This window comes from Caloenas nicobarica, chromosome 16 (genome assembly GCF_036013445.1).
Source record: "Caloenas nicobarica isolate bCalNic1 chromosome 16, bCalNic1.hap1, whole genome shotgun sequence".
Lineage (NCBI taxonomy): Eukaryota > Metazoa > Chordata > Aves > Columbiformes > Columbidae > Caloenas > Caloenas nicobarica.
Genome location: NC_088260.1, coordinates 10,316,614 through 10,331,068, shown reverse-complemented (window position 1 = coordinate 10,331,068; position 14,455 = coordinate 10,316,614). Strand labels below are relative to the sequence as shown.

Here is a 14,455-nt window from a genome sequence, read left to right as displayed (position 1 = left end):
TTGCTATGCTCTCCTGGCTGCAGGAAACCCTGATAATTGCTCGTACAGTATAGTTGATAGTGAGCAGGAATTGCAGCCTCTTTGCTCCTGAAGGGAGCCAAGAGGAATCTGTGGCTTCTACTAAATCTAAATCCCTTGTGTAGGATAAGACGGTGGTGGTGGCCGACTTTGGTCTATCTCGGCTGATCGTGGAGGAAAGAAAAAAGCCCACTTTGGAGAAGCCGTCTGCCAAGAAACGAACCCTACGCAAGAGTGACAGGAAGAAGCGCTACACGGTGGTTGGCAACCCATACTGGATGGCCCCGGAGATGCTGAATGGTAAGATAGTGACACCAGGGTGCAGGTAAGGAGACAGCCCGTGACAAGGTGTAGGGATGACAGGATTACTGAAAGCTGCTGAGCCCTAGTAACAATCAAACCTATTAGAGCATGTGGTTTTAGACCTGCTAATACGCAAGCTTATTTATACACACAGGTACCCCAGCTGCACTCCGCTGGCAGTACCTGACCTGATAAGCCTTTGTACCAGCTGGGGTAATGTTTCTGGCATGACAGCAGGATTCTTCAGCAGGATGACAGACCTAAACTTGCTATCATTCACATAACAGGGAAGACAAAAGAGTCCTGAAATAAGACTGAACCTGAGATCAATTTCTGTTATAGCCTTGTGCTTTGGAACTGCCCCTGGAGACAGGGAATCGTTAAACTCCAGGGTGAGGCTTATATGTGCTGTTGCGTAGATCCAGGGAGAACCCATCTGCTGCCAGGTTTGCTGAAGCCTCAGGATTGCGGTGGGAGTTGGCCACATGCAGGGAAATCTGGATTTTGGCATGCAGCCCTCAGTTGCATTAAGGATGAACTATGTCCCTTAAGGGGAAAACTGCCCCTGCAGGAGGTGAGGTGAGAGTGAAATACAACGGATACAGTTTCCTCTTAACGAGCAGGTCTGTCTGACCAGGCTGGGCAGTCTGGCTGGCTATGATGTCAGTATTGTCCAACATAGTCCCCCAGGGAAGGGAGGACTTGTCTCTTCTTCCCCGACTCAGCTCTTCTCCATGTTGCTTTCTCGTGTGCTGTTCTGTTTCCCTTCTTTCAAGGCCCTACTGGAGTCTGAGGCTGCTTCTCAGAGCCTGTCTCAGACCTGGCATTTGTCTAGAGAACAGCAAGCGCGTAGTCTGACATCACCTCTGAAAGCAAGGCTGTTTACCAGATATTGGCTTGCGAGGGGCGTGTCTGTAAGCTGACAATGGCGTGCTGGAGCCAGTCTGCTTTCCCAGATCCAAAGTGCTGCTGGTGTGTAATTTATTACCTCTGCAGTCACTGCAGCAGGGACTGGGCACTCGCTGGCTGCTGGGGAAGCTGAACACTGACTTGGTGCGTTATAGAGGTGCACCAAAACAGCCGTCAGTGGAAATGGGCAGAAGCCATCCATAGTTATCCTTGGTATTTCCTCAGACCTCTGATACACAAGGCTTCCCTGTGTTGTCCTTTAATTCCCCAGGAGAAGAAAGAAGTGGGGTTAAAATATGTGATGGCAGGGTATAGGAAGATGCAGTTGGCATACATTATCTTGGGACAACTGCCCCTACTCAGAGTTAAGCATTGCTTTGTCTCCTGTTTTAGAGCCCTACAGGGAACAGGCTTAGTTAAGCTTTGGACTGGCAGCTCCTGGAATATCTGGATGAGGAACTGTCTTTCTCAGAGCTGAATGTCTTATGTTTCCTGCAGGACAGAGCTACGATGAGACAGTGGACATCTTTTCGTTTGGGATTGTTCTCTGTGAGGTAAGACCAGGACATTACATGGCATCTTCAATGGACTTCTTTCCCATTGCCATCTCCTTACACACGTATCAGCCAGTTCCTGCGTGTGAGTGTGCAGTCTGTGACCTAACAGCACAGTGAATTAGGCTGGGAGTACAAGATTACCCTGTCCCTGTTCCTCAGGCGAGATAACTGTCTTGTAACTTTTTGTCCCAGAGAGAGTTTCTCCCTGGGCTGAAAAAAATACAGAGGTTCCCCCTGGACGGAGAGAAGCTGTAAAAATGTCCATCAAGTTCTGATTGAGCCCTGGTATCCATTTGAAAGTAGGCCTATTCCCTAGAACTGTGATACTTCTTTCTTTTTTTACTGCCTCATTAAATTTGCTGTATAATCTCGGCAAATCCAGGCCTCCACTGTGGATGGCACTTCACTTCAAAGAAGGGGAAACTGAAACTTCTTTGCAGGTTGATTAATGAAGCTCGCACCCTGAAGTCTGTTCGCTTAGTTTACCTCTGAGCCAATGCAGAGTCTTACTGTCACATCAGGCTTTTCTGTCTGCAGAGCAAAGAGCACCACTCCAAAGCTGCAAGGTATTTTCAGTTTAAAAGGTGTGTAAGACAGTGGAAATAGCGATGAGAGGTGAGGTGTTAATGTGTGTGGGTAACACAGCAGTTATGGGAACACCAGGGGAGACCAGCACGGTCTCATCTTCAGTGTTTGGATGAAGGAGAGAAAGAAAATATCTGTGCATAAATCTTCGTGGCCTCATCTGGAGCTCTGTTTACACTGGGCCCTCCTCTCAGAGAATGTTGTGGTTGTGAGTGATAGATTTAGGAACTTGAAAAATCTGTATGCGGGATTAAAACAATTGTTTAATCCAGAAAAAAAGACAAATAAAGAGGTAGTAGGATATGAACATTTTCCTTGTCGCCAAAATAACGATGCTAAAAAAAGAAGTTACACGCTCAAACAGATAACAAAATAACCCTGCCAAAGTACATAATGGGCGTTCCACTGTCTAGTTACAGGATGTGGTTGTCCTGCTGAGTTATTGGCACAGAAAAGGCTGGGTGGTTATAAATAACACCCTTTTTGTGATACCCGATGAGGCTTTAAACCTAATACTCTTCCCCATGTGAGAGTGCGTATTGACATTGACCTTGTCTGAGTCCAGCTCACCCCACAGCTCTCCGCTGTGGGTTTCTTCTCTCTCATTACACTTTGAGTCCCCTGGTGCTGGAGGGGGTGAGTGGTGAGTGCTGGGGCAGGGCTGCTCTCTGTTCCACCCAGCCCTTTCCTCTACCCGCTCTCGCCTGGGCTTTGGTTATGTTGCTCTTCCCTCCACCCTCTGGCTGTGGGTGGGGTTGAATCTGCCAGTAGCAGAGCAACTGAGAATTTGTGGTGCCGTTGCCTTCACAGCATTGTTTAGGACAGAGATTTGCTGGTGGTGTGGTAAGGTTGTGTGAGAGGGAAGACATGATGCAGGTTGTGTTGATTACCTGCGATCAGGAGGGGCAGCAGCATCCCCAGCAGCACACAGCACAGTAGCTGATCCAGCAGCAAGACACTGTTGAGCTGTCTGCGAAGTGCACATCGTCCTGCATCTTCTAGCAGAGAAACCCTGGGGAGAAAGAGAAGGCGTCTGTTGTTCCTTCACAACAGCGGCCACATCGCCAGGTCTTGAAAAAGTTTCATGTGAATTTTGTCTTTATGCAGTGCCTTGCTCATTCCCTTGTGCAATTAGCCCCATTGGAAAGGAGGAACAGGGTTTCTGCTCTTTCCCTTTCATTTTGAAGGAGCATCTGCCCAGTGCTGAAGTTCACTGTTAACATTCTGGAACTGTTGCTGTACTTAAGTGCTCCTCTCATTTTTCTCTAGATCATAGGTCAAGTTTATGCTGACCCGGACTGTCTCCCACGCACACTGGATTTTGGCCTTAATGTCAAGCTGTTCTGGGAGAAGTTTGTTCCTGCTGACTGTCCTCCAGCCTTTTTCCCTCTGGCTGCTATTTGCTGCAGACTGGAACCAGAAAGCAGGTAGGTTTGGGGTCTGGAGGACTTCTCTTTGTAAGCCTGGAGGACGTGTCTGTATCCCCTTAGTGGAAGGACTGCTCTGCACAGGGGGTGGAAGAGGGCTTGTGGGAATGCTCAAAAGTTTCCATGTGAGGAGAGACTAAAGACTCATCAGCTTGGGAGAGAGACCACTCTATATGGTAGAGGTCTCTGAAACAATTTCTGAGACAGAGAGGGTGAAGGAGTGATTGTTCAGGGTTTCTCATGTACAAAAAGCAGGGACAGACCTTGCCAGCAGCTCCAAAATGTGAATAGTTCGTTTGGTTTCAGTTGTGAAACCTGTAGCTTCAGAACAGTGGTGATGCTAAGTGGGTTCCCAAAGAGCTAGACCTCTCTGGTCATCGGCTGTAAAAACAGGTAGCCCAGGCAGGTGGGATCTTCGCAATCTTGAAAGCTCACATTTCCTCACTGCTGCTTCTAGGCCCCCTTTTTCCAAGCTGGAAGATTCCTTTGAAGCCCTCTCTCTCTACCTGGGAGAACTCGCCATCCCCCTTCCATCTGAGCTGGAGGAGCTGGACCACAACGTGAGTGTGCAGTACGGACTGAACCGTGACAAGCTACCTGAGAACACAACCTAGTCAGCTCATCGCACTGCCTGCACCACTTCCGTGGGAGCTGAGATGGGTGATGGGGAGGGAGACGCACTTCAGCCACTTCCAGGGCATTAACGGGGCACCACGCTGTGCGTTTGCTGCGTTGCCTCTCTCTCCCCACCCAGCACCCCTCCTCTCGGACATCCTGATTCACTGTGGATTTCTGGCATGTTTCGGAAGCAAAACGGGCCGTTTCCTGCCAACTGCACCTGGGAAAGCTGCTCAACACTATTTTTCTGGCTTGAGAAATGTTTCTCTGGCCTTTTCAGGCTTCTTTACTGTGGTGCCTTAGAACTTGGCTGCAAGCTGTGAAGCCACCCTGGCTTGTCTGCCAGGGAGGGAATTGCTATAGGAGACTCTCCTAGGCAAGGACCAGCACTTCTGGAACTGCTTCTCCCACTGACTACCCTGCTCAGAAAGCTGGGGGAACTGGACATCCGGCAAAAGGCCCCACCAGGACAGCGTGTGTGTGTGTATGTTTGTGCATCTGTTTTCCAAAACAACCCACTGAGATTTGTGGCCTCCAATGTGCATCAGGGGAGGGAAGGAAAAGCCCCAGGAACTGGGCAGCTCTCTTGAAATACCTTGTCTGTGGGGAAGCGTGTATGAATTTTTGGTTTGGTTTGGTTTTGTGGTTTTTTTCCTCCGTTTCTCAATACCTCCAGCAGCCTGCCTAGAAACACTAAGACAGTTCTGCATTCTCCTCCTGATGGTGAACAAGACAGGCAGCAAATGAGCCACTTGAGCATCTTCAGACCCTGAGCCTGCACGGCGAGTTTGCCTGCCCAAGAACTTTAACCTAGGTGAGAGTATTTGAACCTGAATGGGTAGAACTGCACTAGACACTGGCTGTGGACATCCCTGGAGAACTGAAGCTGCTTGAGCTCTCAGCCTGTGGACATGAGGTGACAGAAAGGGTGGAAGACGGTGCTCTTCAGAAAGCCAAAGGTTTGAAGTGGCTCAGACTTCATACATGGACAATGACAAAGTGGGACATGCCCAAGGTTACTAAAAGGATGGACTTATGAACAGAAAAGTGCTGGAGAACGTCCCATCCTCCCAAGAGTGGCAGCTGCAGAACTAGTAATTCAGTTGCCATTACCTCATCCTTTCCTGCAGGCTTTGCAAGTTGCTCCCTTTGAAGGTCCTTCTTGCAGCTGCTGCTGTAGCACCTGAGCTGATTCTCCAAGCAGAAACTTTCCTCAGGGTCATTCCCTGCTTTTGGGGAGAAAAAGGGCTTGGAGTCACTGGGAGGCAGGTGAGGGTGTATTTTTCTTCCAGCACTTCTCTTCTTCCTCCCTCGGTGGGAGAAGGAAGCAAGCTACTGCTGTAGCTCACGTGGCTGGCAGAACTGAACAAAAAGCTGGCTCAAGTCCTGCTCTGAAGTGTCACAAACATCTTGGTTTAACTGGATTTTTAGTGCGCTCCATTCTCCTCCGCCTCCCTTCCGTATTGAATGGTGGGGAATGGGTGTCAGTCTTTGCTGTTACTTTGATTTCCTCCCTCTACCCATGAGTTTAAAGTATTATGTAAAATAACACGGGACCAGCCATCACCTGACAAAGGTGTGTGTAGGGGGGTGGTTTTAGTCTGTGTAGTGGTGTTTTAGAAACACTGGGGACTTCCTGTGCTGTGAGTCAGTGGAGGAGCCCCTCTAAACTGGGTCCAGTGGATTCAGGATTGTTAATAGGATTTGCCCTTTCTTTCCCCCTCCCAGGCTGGTTTGTGAGGGGACCCCTGAAGGGGAGAGTCCTGGGTGATTTGTAGCTGGGGTTGATGAACTGTGATTTGCACAGCTTCATGTTCTAACTAAATTAAAGAGCAGTAAATGTATGCTAAGAAAACAAGATTTTGCTGTCGCCGTGTTATATAAAGCAGGAAGCGGTAACTTTCTCAGGTTTCTGTTGTCACAAAATGGCAACATCAAAACCGCACAGATGAGGTATCATCTAAAACTCCCTTTCTTGAGCCAAAGGGCTCTGCCACATTTACAGAACTACAGAGACACAGAGCAAGTGCTCTATAGTACTGTTTACCTGGAGTGATGGAAAGGGAAGAAGTTGTCACATTCTGGTGATTGCTGGCTTTTTTAAGAGCAGACAGGAGTCAGCAGAACATGGAACCTCTCTCAATTTTCCTTCTCTGATCCAGGGATAAAAATACAGCCTGTTCTTGGAAACTGCTTATTCTGAAATAGGTAGTTCAAGGGGCACTTGTTAAGGCAACAACTGAACAAAAATGCTATGTCGGTGCCTCCTGTAACCTGCTGTGCTCGTCTCCATCCTGCTTTCCAAAGCAAGGCCCCGAGGGACGGAGCTGCTGCTGAGCGGCACCAAAGCAGAACTGACATGTGTCAGGACACGAGGGGGCTGTAACTGAGAGCATCCTCCCATGGACCAGCCGGCTCGTCAGCACCGCTCACACCGCCCAGCTGCCTTTCAGGGACAGTGTCCCAGTCCCAGACTGCCTGCGGGCAGCATGGAAAGCTCCATGCCCCTTGTCAGTGCTGGTGAGCAGAGGCATGGCTTGTAGGGATTTACCTTCGGGCCTGGCAAACTCAAGTGGCATCTTCCCTTCTCCTCAATTCAAAGTCTGCAACAAGCAAAAGGACGCTGCTCTGGCAGGAGGAATGTACAGATAAGCCACAGTCCACACAGGTCTACAGAGCATTTTTCTTTTAAGCTTTAATGCAAGGTAGCACAATCTGCACCTTCTCATAATGAGGTATTTAAAACATTTTACAAAGAAATGGTATTCAAAGGTATTTAAAAATAAAACATTTCCCTTTTCTGAATCAAACATTAATACTAAAAGCCCTGCTGCCAAGTGCTGCTCCCTGTTAGGCCCACAGCTATAAAGCAGATGGCTAGAAAACTTACTTGAATGGCTTGAATCCCCTGAGGTGGGGATGGATGTTTCCCTGAAGTGGCCTTGCCCTGGTGCCGTTTGGGAGACACTGCAGCAACCATCCCTTCCAAACCCCCTGAAACGCTAATAAAAGTTGTTACAAAACCTCTCTAATAGGGCCGGGCTCTGTAAGCAAGTAGTCTTGCTGCACAAGCTGAGTGTATGTGAAGGAGGCTGGGCCAGGAGCCGGGCCCTAACTTTGGGATCTCGTAAGAGCAGCTGCCCTGTCCTGCCCTTAGAGCAAGAGCTGCTGCATCATGGCCAGGGTGACCTCCACATCTGGCTTGGCCACTCCGTCCAGAGCTGGCTCTGTGGAAAGCCAAGGGAATTCAGAAGAGGATGTTACCAATCCTCAGTGCTCAACCTGCTATAGGTAACCGAAGGGTAGTTTGTTTCCTTCACTCCACAACTGCTGGCCTTTGGTCTCCTGATGGGTGCAAGCGAGCAGGGGGCACTGACCGCCTGGACACCTGCAACCATGGCCGTGCATGCAGCACCACAGAGGAATGGAGATGTGGCCTTAGTCCTGGAAGACCTGGATTTGTCGAGAGCTGCAGAAAAGCTTTTCCAAATTGACCCTGGGGCTAAACATACTGCTCCTGGCCAAAGCCATCCCTCAAATAAACTTCCTTGGAAAAAAAACTAATCCAATAGCAGGATTCTGGACAGCATCTCCAGCTCTCAGCCACTAAAGCAAAAACGCAGGAACTATAATCAGAGTGTAATTATCTAGCTAAGTCTGACGTGAAGCTCCCCTCAGTCCCTGCAGTACTGCTCCCTCCTGGGATTCCAGGCTGAAACGTAAGTAACAGTGCACACCATTAAATAGGAAAGGAACAGAAAAAGAGGAAGCCAAGACCACATTCCAGGCTATGGGATCTGTGGCCAGTTGTGAGCCTGGCCCAACATCTCCCCCAGCTCAGGGGCATGCCACGGAGACAGGTGGGAGGAAGCAGCAGGGTCCACCACACCAGTCCCCAGTTGGTCATGCGCTGAACGGTGCCCTCAAACAGATCGTGATGAATAGCCTGTTGCTCTGTCCTTCTGCATCACCTTCATCTTGGCTTTCATCGAAACCAAAACAAAATAGAAATGAACACACACAACCCCTGCACTCACAGTGGGAAGCTGGAGGCTTTGCTCAGGCTGTATCGCTCCTGCCCGAGCTGCTCAGGCACCAGGAGTGCCCGCCTGCCCCATGAGCGGGCCACTGCCATCGTGCGTGTCCTCCACGGGCGTCTGGTTGGTGTGCACCACGATTGTATTCTCATCTACAAGCTCGCAGGCAGGATTGCTGAACGCCGAGAGTGGCAGTGTGATGCGCTGCATTTCACGCTCATAAACTTTCTGTTCATGCTTTTCCTTCAGGTCTTTCCCCCTAGATTAAAAAAAAAAAAAAAATATATATATATATATATGTATGTATATGCTTAGGATGAATGCCACTGCTTGGAGACAGAGTCTCAGAACAGGTGATATAGTAGAAAAGGAGGGACTTTAAGAAACAGGATTTTTCAGCTACACACAAAGGGCCAGAAACACTCCCTGCTGTAAAGCAGAGGAGCCCATGTGAGCATCTTTAAAAGACAAACAGCCAAGTGATGCCTGTCCCGCCCTCACAAACTGTCTTATTCACTGACATTGCTACAGCTAAATGACGACTGTAAAGCCAGGCTTCTCCAAACCACAGAGCTGACCAATGTTTCCTTGCAGTCGCACGGCACTGCCCGGTGCAGGCCCAGGGGAGCAGGGGGACAGCGCAGAGCCCGCTGGTGGGGGAGAGAGCTTCCTAATGTGCTGCATCTGATAGAAACAAATACCGGAGGTGGTGACCGATTCTGCCTCTTGTCGCAGCAAACCAACCTGTGTAGCAAATTAAGCTGTTCGTGAAAGCATTAAAGCTTGCTCCAGAGCTGGCCCTGCCTTCTGCCACTGCAGCTAACAGGTTAACAGCACAACCAGCTCCTCAAACGTACCTCCCTCTTCAGTTGTTGCTAAGGGAGGCAACGCCTCTGTAATTGGTACTGAAGAGGAACTGCCTTGCTTTAAAAATGGATGGCATTAATAGCGTCTTGTCTCCAGAAAAGCAAAATATACCAAAAGCTATTAAACCCATTAAAGGTTTCTCACCACACCTACCCAAAGCTGCCAGCTTGCACATGCAATTTTAAGAGCAAGGCAAGGAGAGAGGCAGTAAAGCCGCACTGCAGCCCTGCTGTGAGCTCTCTGGGATCGAAGCAGCAAAGCTGCCTTTGGACAAAGCTCAACGCTGGTCTGGTGCTTCTTCCTGCCGACGATGGGGGTGAGGTGGGACGGGCACCACTCGCTGCCCCTGGGGCTCGTGATCCCCGCCAGGCAGAGCTGCTGGGCTTTCCTGTCAGCACAGAAGCATTTTGGCTGCTCTTCAAAGCTGCCTGCAAGCGTGCAGCAGTGGCTGCCGCTCCTGCCAGCACACCAGACAGCATTCTCTGAAGTGACACCTCAAATCACATTCCTCGACAAGCAGCGCTCTGTGTTTTGCCCCTTATGTAACAATTCCTCCCTCTGTTTTGTTTTTTTTTTTTTTTTTTTCTGTCAGCATTTATTATAAACAATTACATAAGGACATGTCCCAGCTTGGGAAAGGGCTCCTTCTGCTTGGTTGTGTCAGACTGCTGTCAAACAGCCAAAATACAGAACAAACCCTCCCAGAGGAGGCAGCCTGGGCCTTCACTTGCTGCAGCGACATTCGCTGCTATTTGTCAGCTAAGCTGCTTGTTATTACCACTAACCTCAAACGCTGCTGAGCTACCGAAACATTTCTGTCGAACACAGTCAAGTGGCTGAACAAATCCTAACTTAAGTGTGAATCAAAACTGACCTTAAAGTGCGCAGGAGCTTTGGTAAAATGAACTTTGACCAAAAAAAGTGCTACTTGATATTCAGCTTCATAAGATGCAATGCACAAGGGGCAAAGAATTTGCCGATTGTTTTTCTGCTACAGCTAGCTAGACTAGAGAAACCGGGGAACAGGTGGCCCGCTAGAAGGATTGCTCTCTTTCTCATCACAAAAGAAACTTCCTGCGAGGGCACCTGGGATCTGCTCCCTCCAGCTCTTTCGTAAAATTCATACATCTGAGAAAGCCACATCAAAGCATGCGTGTGCACACGCACAAAACCAAAAAATAAAGAGGCAGTTTGAGACTTTAAATGGGACGGAATACCACACTGATGGGTGAAATGGAGAAGAATGGGATTAACTCTTAAATAGCTCTTTCCTCAGTGTGACAAGCGAAACTCTTGCACAATGTGCCATACCAAATCACATGCTTCTATCTGCCTTTTCATTAGGATCTGTTGTTTCTGCAGGTGCTCAGACATTCCTGCTCTATATATGTTGATTTATGCCTACACCAGCTTTCAGAAAAAGGAGAATAGTGACTGACCTCTTATAGATGTATCCCAGGACAATGCCAGCTCCGATGGTAATGATTATCACCATCATGATCAGCCCCAGCACGTACCCTGTGAAGAGAGAAAGTAAAAAGACAAAATTAGAGGCAGTAGACCAGCTATAGCATTGCTTTCAGAGCCTCAAAACAAATCCATCCTGCCGGAATTACAGGATCCATCACACAATCCTGGGTTTATACCTAGTGTCCCCAAGTCCTTCTTTTCCTTGGTGTTCATCTGTACTCTCTGACTGATCCCAATGACAGGCTGCACAGCGGCCGCCTCGCTCCGGGAGGGCAAGCTATCAGCCGGTTCAAACACCTGGTCGACCTCCTGAGAAGTATTAACTTCTGCTGTAGGGACTGGGGCTGTGGCAGCTGTGGCATCTGTTGAGAGGAAAAAAGATATAATACAAAGCATTGATGAGTACAGCAAAACAACGCGTGCCTTGTGAGTGGGACAGATCTAGACTGGTATCACTGCACTGCCTTCAAAATACACTGATAAGCACTTGTTCCCTCTTAGGTTGTTGCCAGAGATTCTGCCAAGGCGCACAAGAAATGTGCTCTTCTCCCGACTTTCCTCTGACGTGAGCCTAACTTAAGAGTGCAAGGCACCACCACAGACAGGACAGAAGTCAGTAAAACGAAACCCAGGTTCGAGGCATGAATCCAGGGGATGCGCAATGACTTCATTTAGTGTATAGATTGAAAAACAGGCTGCAGTTTCAATCATGCTGAACAGGCAGGAACAAGATTATGAGAATCTCCATCCCAAATCTCCCAGGAGCCTATTTATCTCTCTTGTGCCTCAATCTTCCTGACATGGGAAGGTCTGATGGCAGGAGACTCCAGCTGGTGTGAAAACAACCCGGGGACATTCTTCTCACCCAGCTCCTTTTTGCAGCCATGTGGCCAAGTCCTTTAGCACGACGGACGGGCTAAGGCAGAGCAGCACTCCGGGCAGCACGGCCACTGACTGTGTAAGTACAGCAAGTTCCTCCTCAGCCGGAGCCCAAACAAAGGTGCATACGGATGGACGCTCGTAGCACAGACTCCTTCCCAGCCCTGTGGATTTTTTTATCAACAGCATTGGAAGATTTTCAAGGTAGCTCCTTCTTTCGTGACACAGTTAAAATGGAAGCCGTAGCACGGTAAAAGCTATGACAGTGGAAAGTAGGTATCTACTACCTGCCCAGAACAAAAAAAATCCTACTTTTTGGCAGTGCTACGGACAGTATGCATCCACACCTGAAAACTCTCTCCACCTCAATCTCACCCCACAGCTGGCAATAACTCCACGTGGATTTTCTATCTGCAGCCATTTTGAGTCCTCAGTGGAATGTGAAATGGAAGCGCAGACGGGGAGGTAGAGATAGGAAATCAAGGTCTCCTGCGCTGCACTGTGACTTTACGTAGGGTCAGCCAGAGAAGCTGAACTAAGGGGAGCTGCAGGACACGACTACAGTCAAAAGTTGCACACTCTGAGACACAAAAATAGCCAAACCCCTTAAACATGCAAATGGTGCATTGGCTGATCGGTCAGGTAACTCTCCTGATCCAAAAGCTGCAGGACTGTTTCAGTTAAAGTGTCTTGACAGCAAAATATTTGTTTTGCTTCATTTTTAGGGAAAAGCAGGCAAAAAAGAAGCAAAGTGAAGAGGCGGGTGTATGCGTGTGGGAAAGCGTTTACATGCGAGGACAGCAATCCCGAGGGACAGCGGAGTGCGTAACTCTTGAGGGGCTCAGAAATAAGTAAACAGCTCAAAAAACCCCAAGTGCTTACTTTGGCCTCAGTCAATACTGACATCTCCTGTCCCTAAAACAGGCTTCGGCTACAGTTGCCTTCACAAACTGCTTCCCACCCTGACTATCCAGGAGCAATCCAGCGTTTGAGGTTTTCCATTTCTTACTGTCCTCCCTTCAGTTCTCATTTTCTCCAAGTTCTTTACCCCCCACCAAATTCACCCTAGTACTCCTTTAGCAGCAGGACACTTGTTTAGACAGCAATAACGTGCCCCACAGGAATGGTCTGCCAACATCTCTGCAGTTCCTAGATGCCCAGACCTCAGCCTTTTGCAACGCTGCTGAAGAGCCCTATAGTGACTAGTGACATGGTGGGGAGGGCAAGGCTTTGCACGGACCTTTTCTGGCACTAATGGAAAAGCTCGCGGGGCGGAGCGAGGCACAGCTGGGAGGCAGATGTGCACCCACAGGCAGGGGTGGAGGGAAGCCCCGGGTACACTGTGTTCCTGGGGGAGGGCTGCGGGTGCTGCCATAGCCCGGGGTTGTTTGTGCGCACGGGGGACCCCACCCTGGTGACAACCGCGGCCCCCAGCGGCAGGAGGCAGGCCGGGGAGAGCGATGCCCCGGGGAGGGCAGGAGGAGAAGCGGGGGCGGCTGGGGCAGCTCCTACCTGAGCACCGGGCGATGTCGCAGGGTCTCCGCTCGGGGTCCCCAGCGGCGCCTCGGATGTAGCACCAGGGAGCGGCGTCACCGTCCGGGTTTCTGCAGCTGTTGTGGTCCTCGGCGACTGGCGGAGGGTACCGGGCCGTCAGCGCGGGGGCCGCCGCGGCCCTAGCGCCCCGCTCAGCCCCGCTGGCCCCCGGACCAGCGCCCCGCTGGCCCCCGCTGCCCCCCGGACCCACCTGCCGGGAGCGCGGCGCCGCGGCCGCTCCGCACCGCCAGCCAGTTGAGGCACGGGGCGCCGCCGGCGGCCACTCGGCGGCTCCCGCGGTAGGACGCGCCGTTGCCGCGGAGGCACTCTGCGGAGAGACGAGGCCAGGCCATGCGGGCGGGCCGGCAGCCCCCGCCGCCCCCCAGCACGCCCCCCCGCGGATGCGGGGCCGGCTCCCCCCGCCCTCCCCAGGGGGGGTCTCCCCCCCGCTTCGGGCCACCCTTTGTCCCCCACCACGGAGCGGGGTTCCCCGGGGCGGCACTCACCCTCGGCGCCGCGGGCAGCCGCCAGCAGCAGCGAGCCCAGCAGCACGGCGCCCAGCGCCGCCGCCCAACGCGGGCCCCCGCGCAGCATCCTCGGCCCGGGGTGCGAGCAGCCACCGCCAGCCCGGCCGCGCAGCTCGGCGCCGGCTGCTCCCTCCCCGGTAAACAACCGCCGGGCTGCGCTTCCCCCCCCCCCACCCCGCCCCGCAGCCGGGTCCTAACGCTGCCGCTGCCCGCCCCCGGGCGGCTCCCGGCCCCGGCGGGGAGCCCCGGGAGGGGAAGGGGCGGCCCCCGCGGGGCAGCTGCTGCTGCTCTGCCGTGTCCGCGGGGGATCCCCCGCCCCAGAGCCCCGGGGCCGGGCGCAGCGATGGGCGTTCGGCACCGCGGGGGCTGTTTGGCTCGGGAGGAACGCAGCTCCGCGTCCCCTGTCCTGTCCCCTACAGCCGCGGGCAGTTCTTGGGCTAGAAGAGGAGAGTCCCGACACGGAACTAGGCTTGAAACGCTGGCTGTGGCAGGGAGAGGGTTTGTCTTCAGAGACCCGAAATTCCAATCTCCTCTAGAGAACGACCACAAAGGACTAAATTCTCCTGCTCTGGTTCTCCCTTTGGGTTCTCATAGCCCTACAGAGAGAGACCATGCACGGGGGGCACACACCACCACCAAAGTTGCGCTCCTCCACATTAAAAGTTTACCTTCTCTCCCCTGCTAATTGGTTGCTTTCCTTTGACTCCACTTACTCTAAGAGCTGT

The 14,455-nt window shown here is 51.4% G+C and overlaps 2 protein-coding genes across 6 annotated transcripts in view; one reads left to right on the top strand and one right to left on the bottom strand.

Moving 5' to 3' along the window:
* Positions 1-5,537, top strand: part of LIMK2 (LIM domain kinase 2) — a 31,753-nt gene extending 26,216 nt beyond the window's left edge. For both annotated transcript variants that reach the window (XM_065646067.1, XM_065646070.1), the window contains 4 exons: positions 144-318; positions 1,729-1,784; positions 3,642-3,799; positions 4,257-5,537. In XM_065646067.1, coding sequence (XP_065502139.1) covers positions 144-318; positions 1,729-1,784; positions 3,642-3,799; positions 4,257-4,413 — 546 coding nt within the window. In that variant the 3' untranslated portion in view covers positions 4,414-5,537. The remainder of the gene's footprint in view (positions 1-143; positions 319-1,728; positions 1,785-3,641; positions 3,800-4,256) is intronic.
* Positions 5,538-5,572: 35 nt separating this feature from the next.
* PIK3IP1 (phosphoinositide-3-kinase interacting protein 1) lies at positions 5,573-13,877 on the bottom strand. Of its 4 annotated transcripts, XM_065646072.1 has the most exons (8): positions 13,710-13,877; positions 13,415-13,531; positions 13,183-13,299; positions 10,968-11,153; positions 10,761-10,839; positions 6,969-8,713; positions 6,465-6,616; positions 5,573-5,646 (listed from the first exon to the last, which is right to left on the bottom strand). In XM_065646072.1, exons 1-6 carry the CDS (start codon positions 13,795-13,797, stop codon positions 8,506-8,508), a joined length of 795 nt encoding a protein of 264 aa, XP_065502144.1. In that variant the 5' UTR covers positions 13,798-13,877; the 3' UTR covers positions 5,573-5,646; positions 6,465-6,616; positions 6,969-8,505. The 4 variants fall into 4 exon arrangements, with proteins under 4 accessions (XP_065502144.1, XP_065502143.1, XP_065502145.1 ...); XM_065646071.1 differs by having other exon boundaries at positions 6,465-8,713; XM_065646073.1 differs by having other exon boundaries at positions 5,573-5,643; positions 6,465-8,713.
* Positions 13,878-14,455: the final 578 nt, after the last annotated feature.